The sequence below is a fragment of the Microtus pennsylvanicus genome, chromosome 3 (genome assembly GCF_037038515.1).
Source record: "Microtus pennsylvanicus isolate mMicPen1 chromosome 3, mMicPen1.hap1, whole genome shotgun sequence".
NCBI classification, from domain to species: domain Eukaryota; kingdom Metazoa; phylum Chordata; class Mammalia; order Rodentia; family Cricetidae; genus Microtus; species Microtus pennsylvanicus.
The window spans coordinates 77,935,775-77,948,893 of record NC_134581.1 but is presented as its reverse complement, the minus strand read 5'-3'; the positions used below and the strand labels follow the sequence as shown (position 1 = coordinate 77,948,893).

Genomic DNA, 13,119 nt, shown 5'->3' with positions numbered 1-13,119 from the left:
CTGTTTCTACAAATTAAACTCCGCAGCATCTTAATGAAAAGCAGGACTCCGTCAGTTTCTGGAAGTCTGCTTATCTACGCGCTCAACTGACAGGACAGGAATTGAACGAACCAGCAAAACAATTATCTGGACACCTGTGAGTGATTTCTCAGAAGCAAACACCATGAAAGGAGAAGGAGCAAGGATGGGGAGGCGGGAAGACACAAAACAACTGTCTCTACATATATGTGAAGTGTATTTGCAGGAAAACTGAAAACGAAATTCTGCCTAGCAAAGTACACAAACAAAGGGTAAACATAAATAGTTTAAATATTTAAGGGCATCTTTTAGGTGAACGCTCATGTGACACTGCAAAGCATCAACAGGAAAAGGAAGTTCTGTCTCTGGAGGAACTGTTATGGTATGATAATGGAATTTGGCCCCTTTAAAAATCAACAAATAAGTCTCACAATTGGGTGAGACTCTCTCATCAGAAATTAAACTGCTTTCTGCAGGAGCACTACTGTTGCACTTAAAGACTCTGCTTCAAGTATTTGGATTTTGTTTTGTTTTGGTAACAATATTTAGGTTAACTTAAAAAAATAGCAAGCTAAAATTTGGAAGTAACATACAATGTCATAATTAAATTGAGAAATAAATACGCTCAAGGAACCAACTTGCTTTCACTGAAAAGTACTCAAAACAACTCTAAAGTGTCAGAGAATGACACTTGGCCACATCTTCTATACATAACGCCATGCAACCCTGATTAACAAACAAGATCCACTTGCCATGCCTAAACTAGACTTGGGGTTTACATCTTTAAATGCTAGAGCGTCTTGAAGATGAAATATAAAAAAGAATAATTAGAAGCAGGCCCCATGATTTTCCCTCATTTCCTTCAGCTCCTGGAAACTGTCCCCAACAAGAGCCCGTGATTTACTGGTAGTGTCAACATTCTGGAAAATTAGGTAATTAATAATTAAACACTGTGCAGGTCACGTAAAAAGAGATCAGATTCACAAATCACCAAGCTCAGATTCACAAATCACCATGCAGCAGAATGAAAATTAAGTTCACCCACAGAAACTCCTAAAATGAAGAGTCTAGAACTACCACAGGACAGGAATCAACCTGATGATGCACCAATACCCACCGACCTCGGGCTCTGACCTTCACCCAAAATGACCTTCCTCTGGCTCCAAAATGAGCACACTATCTTAATGCACCCGACAGAAAACCATAATCCTGGCTTTCCTCATTTCCTCTGAGAATATGGGGAAAGTTTCTGTCCAAAAAACTGCATTTCCAAATTCAATCAACCGGATAACTTGGCAGCAACCCTAGACTAATTGCACAGCTCCGAAACAACCTTCTTTCCTATGCCTGTCAATTGCACCAGTTGAAGGCAAATCTGCGATCACCGACTCCCCTGCTGCGTGGGGACAAATCCAAGGAAGGTTAGCGACCGAGGAACTTCATACCCACCTGTCCGTGATAGTAGACTGTGTGCCACTCATTGGGGCCCTTGGCGAGAGGTCTTCTTTTTATCCAACTTGCATTTTACAGTAACACCTCCACACCCCACCCCCAGTACTCTGGGATCAGGCTCAATTTCGGCAGGGACACAAAAGTCCAACTCAAAACTCCATTCAGTCATCTAGAACATCCGATTGCAAGGGGTCAAGGAAAGGGGATGCGGGTTGAAGCAAAACAAGTTATCTCCCCAAACAAACCGAACAAGTCGGCCACAAGGCGAGTTCTAGAATTAGGAATGATCCTCAGCAAAGCACGAAGAGGAAAACTTCGTCAGAGGGAAGTCGCGAAACGGGATCCCAGATCCCTCCGGGGCTGTGGTAGGATCGGCTCGAGGACGGGCGTCGCCTCCTGTCCCGGAGTCGGCGGGGCCCGGCCCTCGGGTCCCCGCTCTATCTGGGGCTGCCGGCCGCTCGTGGCCGCAGACTACGCCGCGTCTCGCGCCGTCCCGCGACCGGCTCGCGCCGCCCCATGTCCCCGGGCCCGGGCCCTGAGCTGCTCCGCGCCGCCCCCACCCGGCACCGGCCGCCGCGCTGACAGGGTCCCTGTCTCAGTGCCGCGGGCAGCTCCCCATCCCTCGGAGGCCCCCGCGCTTCTTCCGCAGTGGCACGACGGCTCCTCCCCGACGCTCTGGTAGGCGGCGGCTCCCGCGAGGAGCGGGAGGTCCCGGCCCGGCCCGGAAGCCCGGCCCCCGAACAGCGGCGGCGGCGGCAGGGGCTGCTCCGCGCGGAGGGCCGCTCGCCGGGTCCTCAGGGGCACTCGCGGGAGCGCGCGCAGGGCGGGAGGGGGGAGCCGGCGGGGATGGGCCTTGCGACCACCGCGGGCACGCGCGCGGGTTCCGGTTCCGGTTCTGTCTCCTCGGCCCGGCGCGGCTAGAGCGCGCCGAGCCGTCCCCTCCCCCGCCGACTTTTTGGGCCCTTCTCCCTGGGACTTCGGGAAGCCGCTTCACCCGGGATCCCTCCGCTCCCGGACTCTCCAAACTTGCGCGGATACCTCCGCGCAACGCTGTCAAGGGGGGTGGAGGGGAGCGAAAAGTAGTTCTGCGGGGCAGAAGCAAGCTGCTTCTTTCTCCGCCTCCAGCCGCTGTCCTCACTGTCCCTGAATGCCCTCGAGGTCCAGTCCAGAGTGTAGCTTCCACCCGGGACAGCAAACGAGCCATTCTACAATCCCGGAGTTCACATCTAAAGGGTCTTCGGGGAACTCTCTGCCTCTCTCGAGCTGGAAACTTTTATTCTTGAAGGGAATGTACTCGTTCCCGGTGTCAAATGCTTTTGATGGCTGCACACGAGCCCGGGTCCACGTGCCCCGACAGTGTTAGGCAAACCCGCACAAAGACAGGTTTGGGGTGGTCCACTCACCTGGGACACCTGCTGGCCTAGCCTTGCATCCGGGGGTGGCCAGAAAAGACTCAGAAGAAAGGATCTGGGCCCACACTGAAGCCAGGAGTTCCTGATATAAATATTGCTTTTAGGCTGTTTTGCCTTGGCAAAATGCACTGTATTATTTGCCAAATTGAGAAAGCATGGTGCTTTCCACAGCAAGTTAATAAGCTTGTTGTGAAAAGAGATGGGAGAAGAAATACACGTGTCCAGTAAACAGTATCAGGGATCCCTTTGAAGAGTTCCCAAAGATTGTTTTCCGGTTTCTTTTTCGATGGGGTAGAGGCATTCAGCTATCCATGCAGTTTTATAATTGAATAATTCTGTCCCTGAAGAAATGAAGTACCACGACACAGCAGGGTTCTCCAATTCTGCCTGCAAACATCAAGTGGCTATTCCTTTCATACAATTATCTTTAGACTTCGGAGCTTCAAGCCGTGTCAGTGGGAAGAGACTTCGGCCATTTTGTGGAAATCAAATCTAATAAACTGCATGTGGAGAGGAAACAGTTACCTCTTAATAATGCTGTTTCCAAGTCATTCCACAACAGTTCGTGGAAGGATTCATTATCCCTGAATAGATGTATGAGCTCAAGGTGACGTGAGAACAGGGTACAAAGGGGGGAAGATAAACAGGCGCCTGAAATGACTCTCTTGTTGGATTTTTTTTTTTTTTTAAGTTCAGGGCACAGCCAGCTAATTTTGTAATGTTTATTTTTGGAAAGAATAGAAGCAGATTCGAGTTCAAGCCACTTTCCCAATGATCAGACCTGGACACGTTGCCATCTGCTGGTAAATCCCAACATGGCAATTCTATCCTGAAGACGCCACTTGTTTCTACCTATAGCTGGAAAGAGTTCCAGAAATCTATATACAATAACCAAAATGCAGACCTTAGCCCCGAGCTTCCTCAAGTTGTCTCGCGTGTGCTGTCCTCCTTGCCTTGCTCTAATCGTGTTACAATGCAAGCTTCCAATGAATGGAGTCTGATGACTCATCAAATCATGCACTTTAAAAATAAGTTCCCATCTTCCTTTCCAGTCCGCCTCAATGCTTAAGTTTCAGGAATAAAACAAACTGGGAACGTTTCCTAATTCACCTTCTCTTCCTTGCATACAAAACCTTTTGGCAAGCTGCTTTCCACATCTTTCCAAATTTAACAAACCCCAAGGTTCTAGCTGTGAGCAGAGAAGGCATTTTGCTGTGGGAAAGCTTCAGAAGATGGTCAGCAAAGGACTGAATAGCCAGCAGTCACTCACTCCAGAACTGCTGTTTCAATAAGGAGAATCTCTAATCACTAGCAAGGCCTTGGTTTTATCTAATTATCCAGAAAGCCTGGTTGTAGCTGTTGACCGTTCCATTGTCCAAAAAAAGTCTACCTATAGAATGCATTCAGCAGGGGCTGGAGAGATGGCTCAGTGGTTAAGAGCATTGCCTGCTCTTCCAAAGGTCCTGAGTTCAATTCCTGGCAACCACATGGTGGCTCACAACCATCTGTAAAGAGGTCTGGTGCCCTCTTCCGGCACCAGAATATTGTATATAATAAATAAATATTTAAAAAAAAAAGAATGCATTCAGCAGAGCCAAGCAAACCAAGGCCCACTCCCTAGGTCATACCTTTACCTAGGAAGGTGACAGCAGTGACCCAATCACTGAACATGCAGTTTTCCAATGAGACTTCCTCTAAGCCACATTTGTCCTCTGATCCATTGTTTCAACATGTTTATTAAGGACCTACTGTGTCCAGAACTGTTCTAAATATTAGAAATCCCATCGAGCTAAATATGGTAGCTTATACCTATAATCCCAGCACTTGGGAGGCGAGGCGGGAGGATTGCTTTGAGTTTGGAGGTAGTCTACATAGTAAGTTTCAGGCTAGCCTGTCTACAGAGTGTGTGGCCCTGTGGGGGGCGGGGGCTACAGGGGTGAGGATATAGCTCAGTGGTAGAGTGCTTGCCTAGCAACCCTAATGTGAGGGGGGTGTTCGGGGCAACTGCTCAAACAGGTGGCAAAATCAGAATGATATTCTTCCTCTTTAGGCAAACTATTTCTGTGTGCTGATTGCTATCTTCCCTATAAAAAAGTAGGAATGATTAATGCCAAAGAGTAGATTACTGTCACCACGAAGTTGAATAGATGTCAACATTTCTACAAGCCAAAGGCTGTTAAGTCACAACCAAGATACAAAGGCAGACTCCGGGTTTATAAAAAAGTTACTTTATTTTTTTATAAAATTTAGTACAAATTGTATTGAAATATAAATCCTTCTTGAGCATATCAGTTTTGACTGCACAGTAATTCAAATGCAAGTATTTCCTTTTGTCTGGGGACACATCACAGGCCAATGTGCCCTTCATTTACCTGGGTTGTAAAAAACAGGCGACCTCTTAACTGCTGAGTCATCTTCACATTGATCTCTGAGAGAGCTGTCTTCATAGTTACTAGTTAGAACGTCAAGAAAAGCAGAGATGAGGAATTCCTCCCCCCCCCCTTATCACTTGTTCAGGTGTCTTGTTATCAAAAAATAAATATAAAACCTGCAGACATTCCCTGGAGTTTGCCTCAAACAGAAAGATCTACAATCTTTACTTCTGAGGGGTAAGGAGGAAAAGAGCCAGTATTAGATTAAGCCTGCTCACTTGTCTGGTCTGGAGCAGGTTGCACGGTGCCAAAATAAAAAAGCCAGTTTTATTTTGTATTTCCTTTCTGCTTGTGTGCCAAGTTACTCTTTTTGACGACACTTTTGCTGAAATCAGCACTCCCCAGTTTCCAATTCTGCCCACAGTTTTGCTGGAAAGGAACACACAGGCATATCTGGGACACAAATCACAAAAAAAGGCGGGGGGGGGGGGGGGGCATGGTGTTGTCTTTCCAAAAAACAAAAAGGAAAGTCCAAGAGCTAACAGCCACCTTAAAGGTCCACGGTTAAAGTGCCTTTCCATTTGCAAGAATGTCTACACGTTTCCAGCCTCTCCCCCACGACTCGTTTCTGTGGCCAATACCATTGATCACAAGGTCACTCACTGGGTCAGTGTCACCAGTAACTATAGAATGAGCAGACACTACTTGCTGACCTTTACAGCCTTGCTTCAGTAGCACCTTTTCCTGGCTGACCAACTGAATTAGCCAATCACCATTGATCTAAATAACGGCAAAAATACCAAATAAACAAATAATACTTTTTTTTTCATTAAAGCCCTATATAAGAGCCAGGCATGGTGGCACAAGAGTGTAATCCTAGCACTGAGACTTAAGAAGGAAGGATAGAGTTCAATGCTAGCCTGAGCTATGCAAGCAAGACCATATCTCAGGAAAGGGAGAAAAAGTGATTAAAAGGGAATGTATCGGCAACAAAGAAAAAGGAGGAAGGAAGGGAAAGAAAGAGGAAAAAGGAAGAAGGAAAGAAGGAAGGAAGGAAGGAAGGAAGGAAGGAAGGAAGGAAGGAAGGAAGGAAGGAAGGAAGGAACCTCATCACTCTGAGACCAATACGTACACTGAAATCTTTGGTTCTAGTTTGCAGTATATACCAGGAGCTGAAACCTGAACTCCATCTCAAGTACAGTGGAATCCGCATGGTAAATCCCCATGGAATTTAGCCATGGCCTCTCATGCCTAGCAGATTAATTCTCAAAAGCCCTGAGAACTGGCATACTTTTCCTGGTAGGGCAGAACCCGTACAACAGGACTAAGTAAATCTAAATCTACCCACACCTCATTCATCTTGCATCCAAAGCATTAGCTCTACAGTTTTTTGCACACACAAGAGTTAACATACCAAGCCTGAACTGCTATCCTTGAAAAGGCCTGCTTGCAATGCTGGCCCTTGGCTGGCACCTAGGAACTTCAACTTACAGTGGGCTCCCACCAGAAACTGTTAAGACTGGCTCACTGCTCCTAAACTGTTTCTGAAGCAATATGGCTTATGTTGAATGCCTGCTGTGGGGAATCTTGAATTTTGCCTTGTGCTAGGAAGGTTCCTCCATGACCTATTGCCAGTAAAAGCTCTGGGCACCAAGTCTTTGATGACTTTCATGTGTGTTGACATGAATCACTCCTGTATATCCAAATAGGAGACTTTAGAAACTCATACTTAGATCCCACAGGCTCTGACAAAGGTTCCTTTTCCCTTTGCTGAGTCTTCCCTGTATCCTTTCATTATCATAAGTCAAAGCTGTGAGACTCTGTACTAAGCCCTGAGTCTTCCTGATGAATCATGGAACCCAAGAGTGTCCTTGGGGACCTCTGACACAGTCAGTGCAGGGAGGCTCAGTGGGAAGTGTCTGTCATTGCTATTTCACTCCCATCCTTCTGTCTCTCTTTACATAACAGATCCCATTCACAGATGCCTGAATGTCAAACGCACGTCCCTTCCTGTGAGTCCCTCCCTTTATATAACACATGGGCCAAACATAGTTAAACTGTCTCGTGGAACTCAGGAGTCATTTCCAAAGGAATAAGAGACAGACAGCACTGATTTCATTCAAGTTCTTTCCAAAGCCATCTGAATATCCATCAGGCCTCCTGTGAACACGGGGGCCCCAAAACAAGTGGCAACGGTCCACACTATACAATGCCACTTGCCAGTCACCAGTGAGGATGTACAAGTGCCACTGTAGGAGTGAGTGTCTCAACACTGCATATGCTTAGCCTGAGAACCGACTAAAGCGATGGATACATTGAGCCCTTTTTCAAAACCTAGTACCCTACAAGCTCAGTTCTTAAGCACTATAAACTCAGTTCTGTTTCTGACTCTAGTCCCATGGCCAAGTCAACCCAGTCCATTTACCAGGAGCAAGCCTTGGCTAGTGTGCCTTGAGATGCCCATTGTGTCTTAGCTGTCGCTCCTCATTCCTCCTGCTCCGCCACGCATGGTACTTCTTGATGCTCTTCTTCCACGCAAAGCGCCAGATGCTAACCATAAAGCACCAAGACACAGCGTACATTGCTATTCCCCCAACCTTCACGAACCACTTGGGTGTGGGTGAGACCATTTCGCAGAAAAGGAGATGGGCGCCTACACCAATCCTCACACCAGTGAACAGAGCCACAAAGAGGAAGTCCACCACATCTCCAGTGAAACTGTGGTAGTGCCCGGTTTCACGGAGAAACCAGCGAATCTGGAGCAACGGGTTGGTGATCTCACTTCCAAAGAGGACCGCGTTGACCTCTGTGCCCGACTCCCCAAGTGCTAGGGCCATGATGATCCCCAAGATGCTCAGTGTGTGGTGAGCCAGCATCAAGGCACCCTCGGACTGGAAATAGATGCACCAACCCAAGTCGAAGATGAAGTAGCCCAAGGTAAGACACAGAATGTGAACTTGGAGAGGTGTGTTCGGCGAGCCTGAAACAAACCAAGACAAAAAAGACAACATGGCTGGGAATTGGGTCACCCGCATAGGGAGCCTCTATCTCTCTGAACCACTAAAAAGGACAAAAGCAATGACAGACACAGACACAAACTTGCTTTTTTTTTTTTTTTTTGATTATGTTTTCTCTATGTAGCCCTGGCTGCCCTGGAACTCTCTCTGTAGACCAGGCTGGCCTCAAACTTAGAGATCTGCCTGCTTCTGCCTCCCAAATTGTGGGATTAAAGGTGTGCAGCACCACTTCCCAGCATAAAGCATTTAAAAATGATAACAACAACAACAACAAAAAAAACTAAAGTCTGCCCTTACTTATAATCCCAGCACTTGGATGGTAGAAGAAGGAAGATCAGGACATGGCCAACCTTGGCTACACAGGGAGTCAGGGCCAGCCTGGGTTACAAGAAAGCCTGTCTCAAAAGACAAATAAACGTTAAGTCTAAAACCGTGGTCTTTCTTGTTTTGATTTTTTTGTTTTTGCTTTCTGAGACAGGGTCTTCCTAGTACGTCCTCGGGGAGCTAAGGTTGGCCTGGACTTCTAATGCTCTACCTGGTTCATCCTCCAAAGGTGCGGGTCACAGACAAGGGCTGCAGAGTCAACTCAAGGTTAGCCTGTCTCAAAACAATATCAGGAAAAATACTAAAATAGTAATAAACCTCAAAGACTTCAGTGAGTGATTTGACTGTTCAACCACAGTGTTCTTCCTGTGGAAGAACATAAAAGTTATTTTGTTGTTTCCGTGAATGTTCTGTTTTCCTCCCTTTTAACCAGACTCTTGTTCCCAGACTCATGGGTCACTCTGTCATGTCCATCAGATTTTTTTTTTGAGACCTTAACTGTTTGGCCTTAACTGTCCTGGAACTCAGTCTGTAGTCCAGGCTGGCCTCAAATTCACAGAGATCTACCTGCCTCTACCTCTGAGTGCTGGGATTAAAGGAGTACACCACCACCGCCCAACTCAGAACATAGATTAACCTAGAAGACTGGGTTATTGGACACTGGCAGTTCGAACCCATCCTGAAAGCAGACTCCAGAGAGAACTCCCAGAGTGTCTTCATGTCCAAGGACATCAGGTACAATAACCTGACATATTTAAAATCATTAAGAACCTTAAAAATGAAACACAAAACTGAAGAATTTATTTCATTTCAGTTTGATAGAAAGATTAGGAATTCGAGGCCAGCCTGGACTATAAAACAAGAACTTGCCTCAAAGAAAATCAACAACAAAGTCACAAGAGCCCATAATCCCAGCTACTTGGCAGGATGAAGCAGAAGGTTCATAAACTCAAGGCCAGTTTGACTACCAAGTGAGTAGTCAGGTCAGCCTGGTCAACTTAGTGAGACCCTCTTAAATATATATATTTATGAGAAAATAGAAAGAAAATAGAAGAGAGTGGGGACACATTCATAGCTCTAGATTCGATCCCCATTACCACAAAAAGGCAAGAAAAGAACCCCAACAGCACAAAAGAGTCACGAAAAGCAGAAGCTAGATGTACACAGTATCAAAATTAACAATGAGGACTGCAATACAAATCATTAGAATGGAAATTATTCTTCAATATTATTCAAATCTATTTTTTTCAAGTGCCCCAAATCATAAATTCCTAATGAAAAAAAATCTCCAATGTCCCCTCTACCTACCTGGGTGGGTAAAAGGCCAAGGGCCATCAATGAAGCCAACATAAGCAGACAGGCCTATAGAGAGGACTCCATGGGTGAAGGTGACCAGCCGGCAGCTCCACTCATAGCTTCGGTGCTTATTCAGGCGGCAGAAAGACGTATAGAGTGAGAGCCAGCCACCCAGGCTGCACAGCACCTGCAGACATAGACCTAATGCCATCCTATGACAGAAGAGACCAAAACCAGGAAAACAAAGGATGTACCCTAAGAAAACAGCAGCAGGTAATTTTGTGCATATGCCCAAACTGCTACTATAAAATAACATGAAAACGCGACTTTTTCTGAAATTCTTTACCGTATATGTATCCAAGCCTCTTGTACATAAATGTGGCTGCTGTATTTATGACGGCAAGTCCCCTTGAGATACTGTGTCAAGCACTTGATAAAAGCTGTGTCCTGGAAGCCAGCAACAGCCCTCTGGATTACTAAGCTAACTGCACACTTAACTAACAACCCAATGTCAATAAGGACCTTTCAGAGACCCCTGACTTTGGATTGTGATACACAGGTGACAAAGCACCTGTACCTGATAATACAGTCACACTTCACAAATGCCAGCACTACCCAGGTAGAGTGGTATGTGCCTGTAATCTCAGCTACTCAGGAGGCTGAGTTAGGGGGATGTCAAGTTGAAAGTCAGCTCGGTCTACAGAGCAGGTTCAAGTCTTGCCTGGGCTATTTACAGAAGCCACGCCTCAAAACAGCGCGAGAAAGGATTAGGGATACAGCTCAGTGATAGAGCACTTGACTTTCATGTGTGAAGCCTTGGGTTCAATTTCCAATACCAGACACAAAAAGAGAAGGGAGCGAAGACAGTTCAGTTGGTGATAAACATGAGAACCTGAGTCTCAGACCCATGTAAAAAAGCCAAGTATGGCAGTGCATGCTAGTAATCTCATTGTTGAGAGATGGAGAAGATGAATTCCTGTGGAGAAACCCTATCTCAAAAAACAAGGTCATCGGGGACAGAGGAATACCACCAGAGTTCGTGTGTGTGTGTGTGTGTGTGTGTGTGTGTGTGTGTGTGTGGTGTGCTCACATGTGCACTGCTGCACACAGTGGCAATGCTCTCATAAAAAAAATAATTAAATAAATAAATAAAATACCACTTTGGTTCTGCTAGAAGTCACATGATACCAGGCATCTTAATGTGGTTAAGCTGAAACTAAATTTGACTGAAGTCTGGATTTGGGTCATAGGTTTATCAGACAAGATCAAAACTTGAGGCAAATGTAAATCGAGAGCCAAACAAAGACTCCAGACCTCTTGGAAGACATCTCAACTCTATCATTCATCAACAAGGAGACAAAAGGATTTTTAAATAAATATTGAGATACAAAAATATCCTTAAGGCAATTATTCAGTTAAAAGCAAAGCAACGTAGCTGCTAAGGGCCTATAATCCGAGCACTGGGGCAGCAGAGGCAGGAGGATCACCTAGAGTAGGAGCTCAGACTCATCAACACAGTGAGTTCCAGGCCTGCTAGGGCTACACAGACCTTGTCTCAAAATGATAGATGGAGGACACAGGGATGGACGGATGGATAGATGATAGATAGATAGATAGATAGATAGATAGATAGATAGATAGATAGATAGATAGATAGAGATGGTAAAATAAGAAAACTTACATTTTTTAATTTTTGCTGATACATTTAAACAAGAATAGTCATCACTAACATTAGTCGTATAAAAGTAGACTCTAAAAAGGACTAAGATGTCCTTGTTAATATACATTAGCCCCTCTATTGAAAGTACAAATAAAGAAATACCAAACACGTCAGCTACCAGCTACACCGCTCATCTCTGCAGGAATTCTCTGCATGACTTAACCGCTCACCCTTTTCTGACAAATGCTGACCAACACTCCTCAACACACGGGCCACTCCCAGGAATGCTATCCAGAGAGGGCTTGGGCAAAGGGCAAGTTTTGCCCAGCTTTCATGAGAAATCAGGTTTCCATTCAAGAAAACAGTAGGTGTCCATCAGAAACCTGTAAGTGGGGAAATCACTTTAACCTGAAGAATGAGTTTAAACTAAAATTAGAGAACAGAAAAAGGGCAGAAAGGGGGAAAAAAAGGGTCAGTTCAGTTCTAAGACATTTTTCTGAAACTTCTAGGCCAATCTTCAGAGTAGGGGCCAGACATACAAAGTACCCGAGTGAAAAGCGCTGTCCCTCTTACTTCCTTTGAAAGGCCAGGGTCACTGGCCAGTAAGGCGGATCAGCTGATTGGGACTCGGCGATTAGTATTTTTAGAGTCCTCTTCTCTGAATCCTAATTCCCTGGCCCAAGAGAGGAAACAGTAGCCCATTTACAAACACTCCAGTTAAAAGCAGGCATTTGTAAACGGCAGACCCAGCTCTGTGACCTTGAGCCTTCGTGTCTGGTGTGGGTCTGGGAGGTTCCCAGGCCCTCGCAGCTCGATGCCCAGGCTCCCCCATCCCGGAGAGCAGCGGCGCTGGGCGGGCGCCTGGCTCCAGGCCTCGGTCAAGCTGCAGCCGGGGGCTCCGAGCCAGCAGCAAGATTGCATCCCGAGAAGGGACGTGTCTGAAGGCCTCGGCCACGCCCGGCGTCCAGCCCGGATCGCCCCATCTTGGACCGTTATCTAGGCATCCAGCCGGGTGCCCAGAGCTTGGCGCAGAGAGGCCCCGGCGCCCCGGGGCAGAAAAGCCCGAGCGCACCTGGCCGCCCGCCCGCCTTCTTCCCTGCCTGCGCCACAGGCAAGCCGGTGCCCATCCCGCCGGCGAGCTCTGTTACCTGGCCGAGCGCACCGGGAAGCCTTGGGCGCCCGGGCGCCCACAGCCCAGGGCCCGGATCGCGGCGACAGGAAGCTGTAGAGGGAGGGGGAGACGAGGCTGTGACGGCGGAGGAGGAGGAGCCGGGGGTCTAGGGGCACCTGCTGGTTGGGAGGACGGAACGCAGAGTGGATGCTGGGCCAAGGAAGGGAGAGGGATGGATGGTCCTACTTTGGGCAGGAAAGGGAAGGGTGTTGTGTTGCGCTTATTTGTTGGTCGGTTTAAATCATCATGGAGCTGTGAATGTAGTATCTGTCTGGATTTTTAGTGATAGAACGTTTGCCATAACACGTGTGAGGCCCTAGATTCAACCCCCCAGTACTCTGCCGCAGTAGAGTATCCTGATCCATTCCTCAGTCTGTGAGCCTTTTCACTAAGCATT

The 13,119-nt window shown here is 46.8% G+C and overlaps 2 protein-coding genes across 7 annotated transcripts in view; both read right to left on the bottom strand.

Moving 5' to 3' along the window:
- The window catches only part of Arhgef12 (Rho guanine nucleotide exchange factor 12), a 131,757-nt gene extending 129,781 nt beyond the window's left edge, over positions 1-1,976 (bottom strand). Inside the window, exon 1 of one of the 2 annotated variants that reach the window (XM_075966266.1) lies at positions 1,468-1,976. In XM_075966266.1, the coding sequence (XP_075822381.1) occupies positions 1,468-1,499 (32 nt within the window). In that variant the 5' untranslated portion in view covers positions 1,500-1,976. The remainder of the gene's footprint in view (positions 1-1,467) is intronic. The other variant, XM_075966265.1, reaches the window with a different exon arrangement.
- A 3,124-nt stretch (positions 1,977-5,100) lies between these two features.
- Positions 5,101-12,861, bottom strand: Tlcd5 (TLC domain containing 5). 5 transcript variants are annotated; one of them, XM_075966261.1, is made up of 4 exons: positions 11,573-11,775; positions 9,904-10,103; positions 7,680-8,234; positions 5,101-5,334 (listed from the first exon to the last, which is right to left on the bottom strand). In XM_075966261.1, coding segments are annotated over exons 1-3 (741 nt in total). In that variant the 5' UTR covers positions 11,575-11,775; the 3' UTR covers positions 5,101-5,334; positions 7,680-7,695. The 5 variants fall into 5 exon arrangements, with proteins under 5 accessions (XP_075822376.1, XP_075822377.1, XP_075822379.1 ...); XM_075966262.1 differs by lacking the exons at positions 5,101-5,334; positions 11,573-11,775 and adding an exon at positions 12,700-12,861 and having other exon boundaries at positions 7,368-8,234; XM_075966264.1 differs by lacking the exons at positions 5,101-5,334; positions 11,573-11,775 and adding an exon at positions 12,700-12,774 and having other exon boundaries at positions 7,368-8,234; positions 9,904-10,078.
- Between the last annotated feature and the right edge of the window lie 258 nt (positions 12,862-13,119).

Excerpts from the sequence above, each read along its gene's own strand:
- Tlcd5 (XM_075966261.1), bottom strand. Across the intron at positions 8,235-9,903 it reads TTGGCCTTTTACCCACCCAG|GCTCGCCGAACACACCTCTC; the intron begins GTAGGTAGAGGG and ends GGTTTGTTTCAG.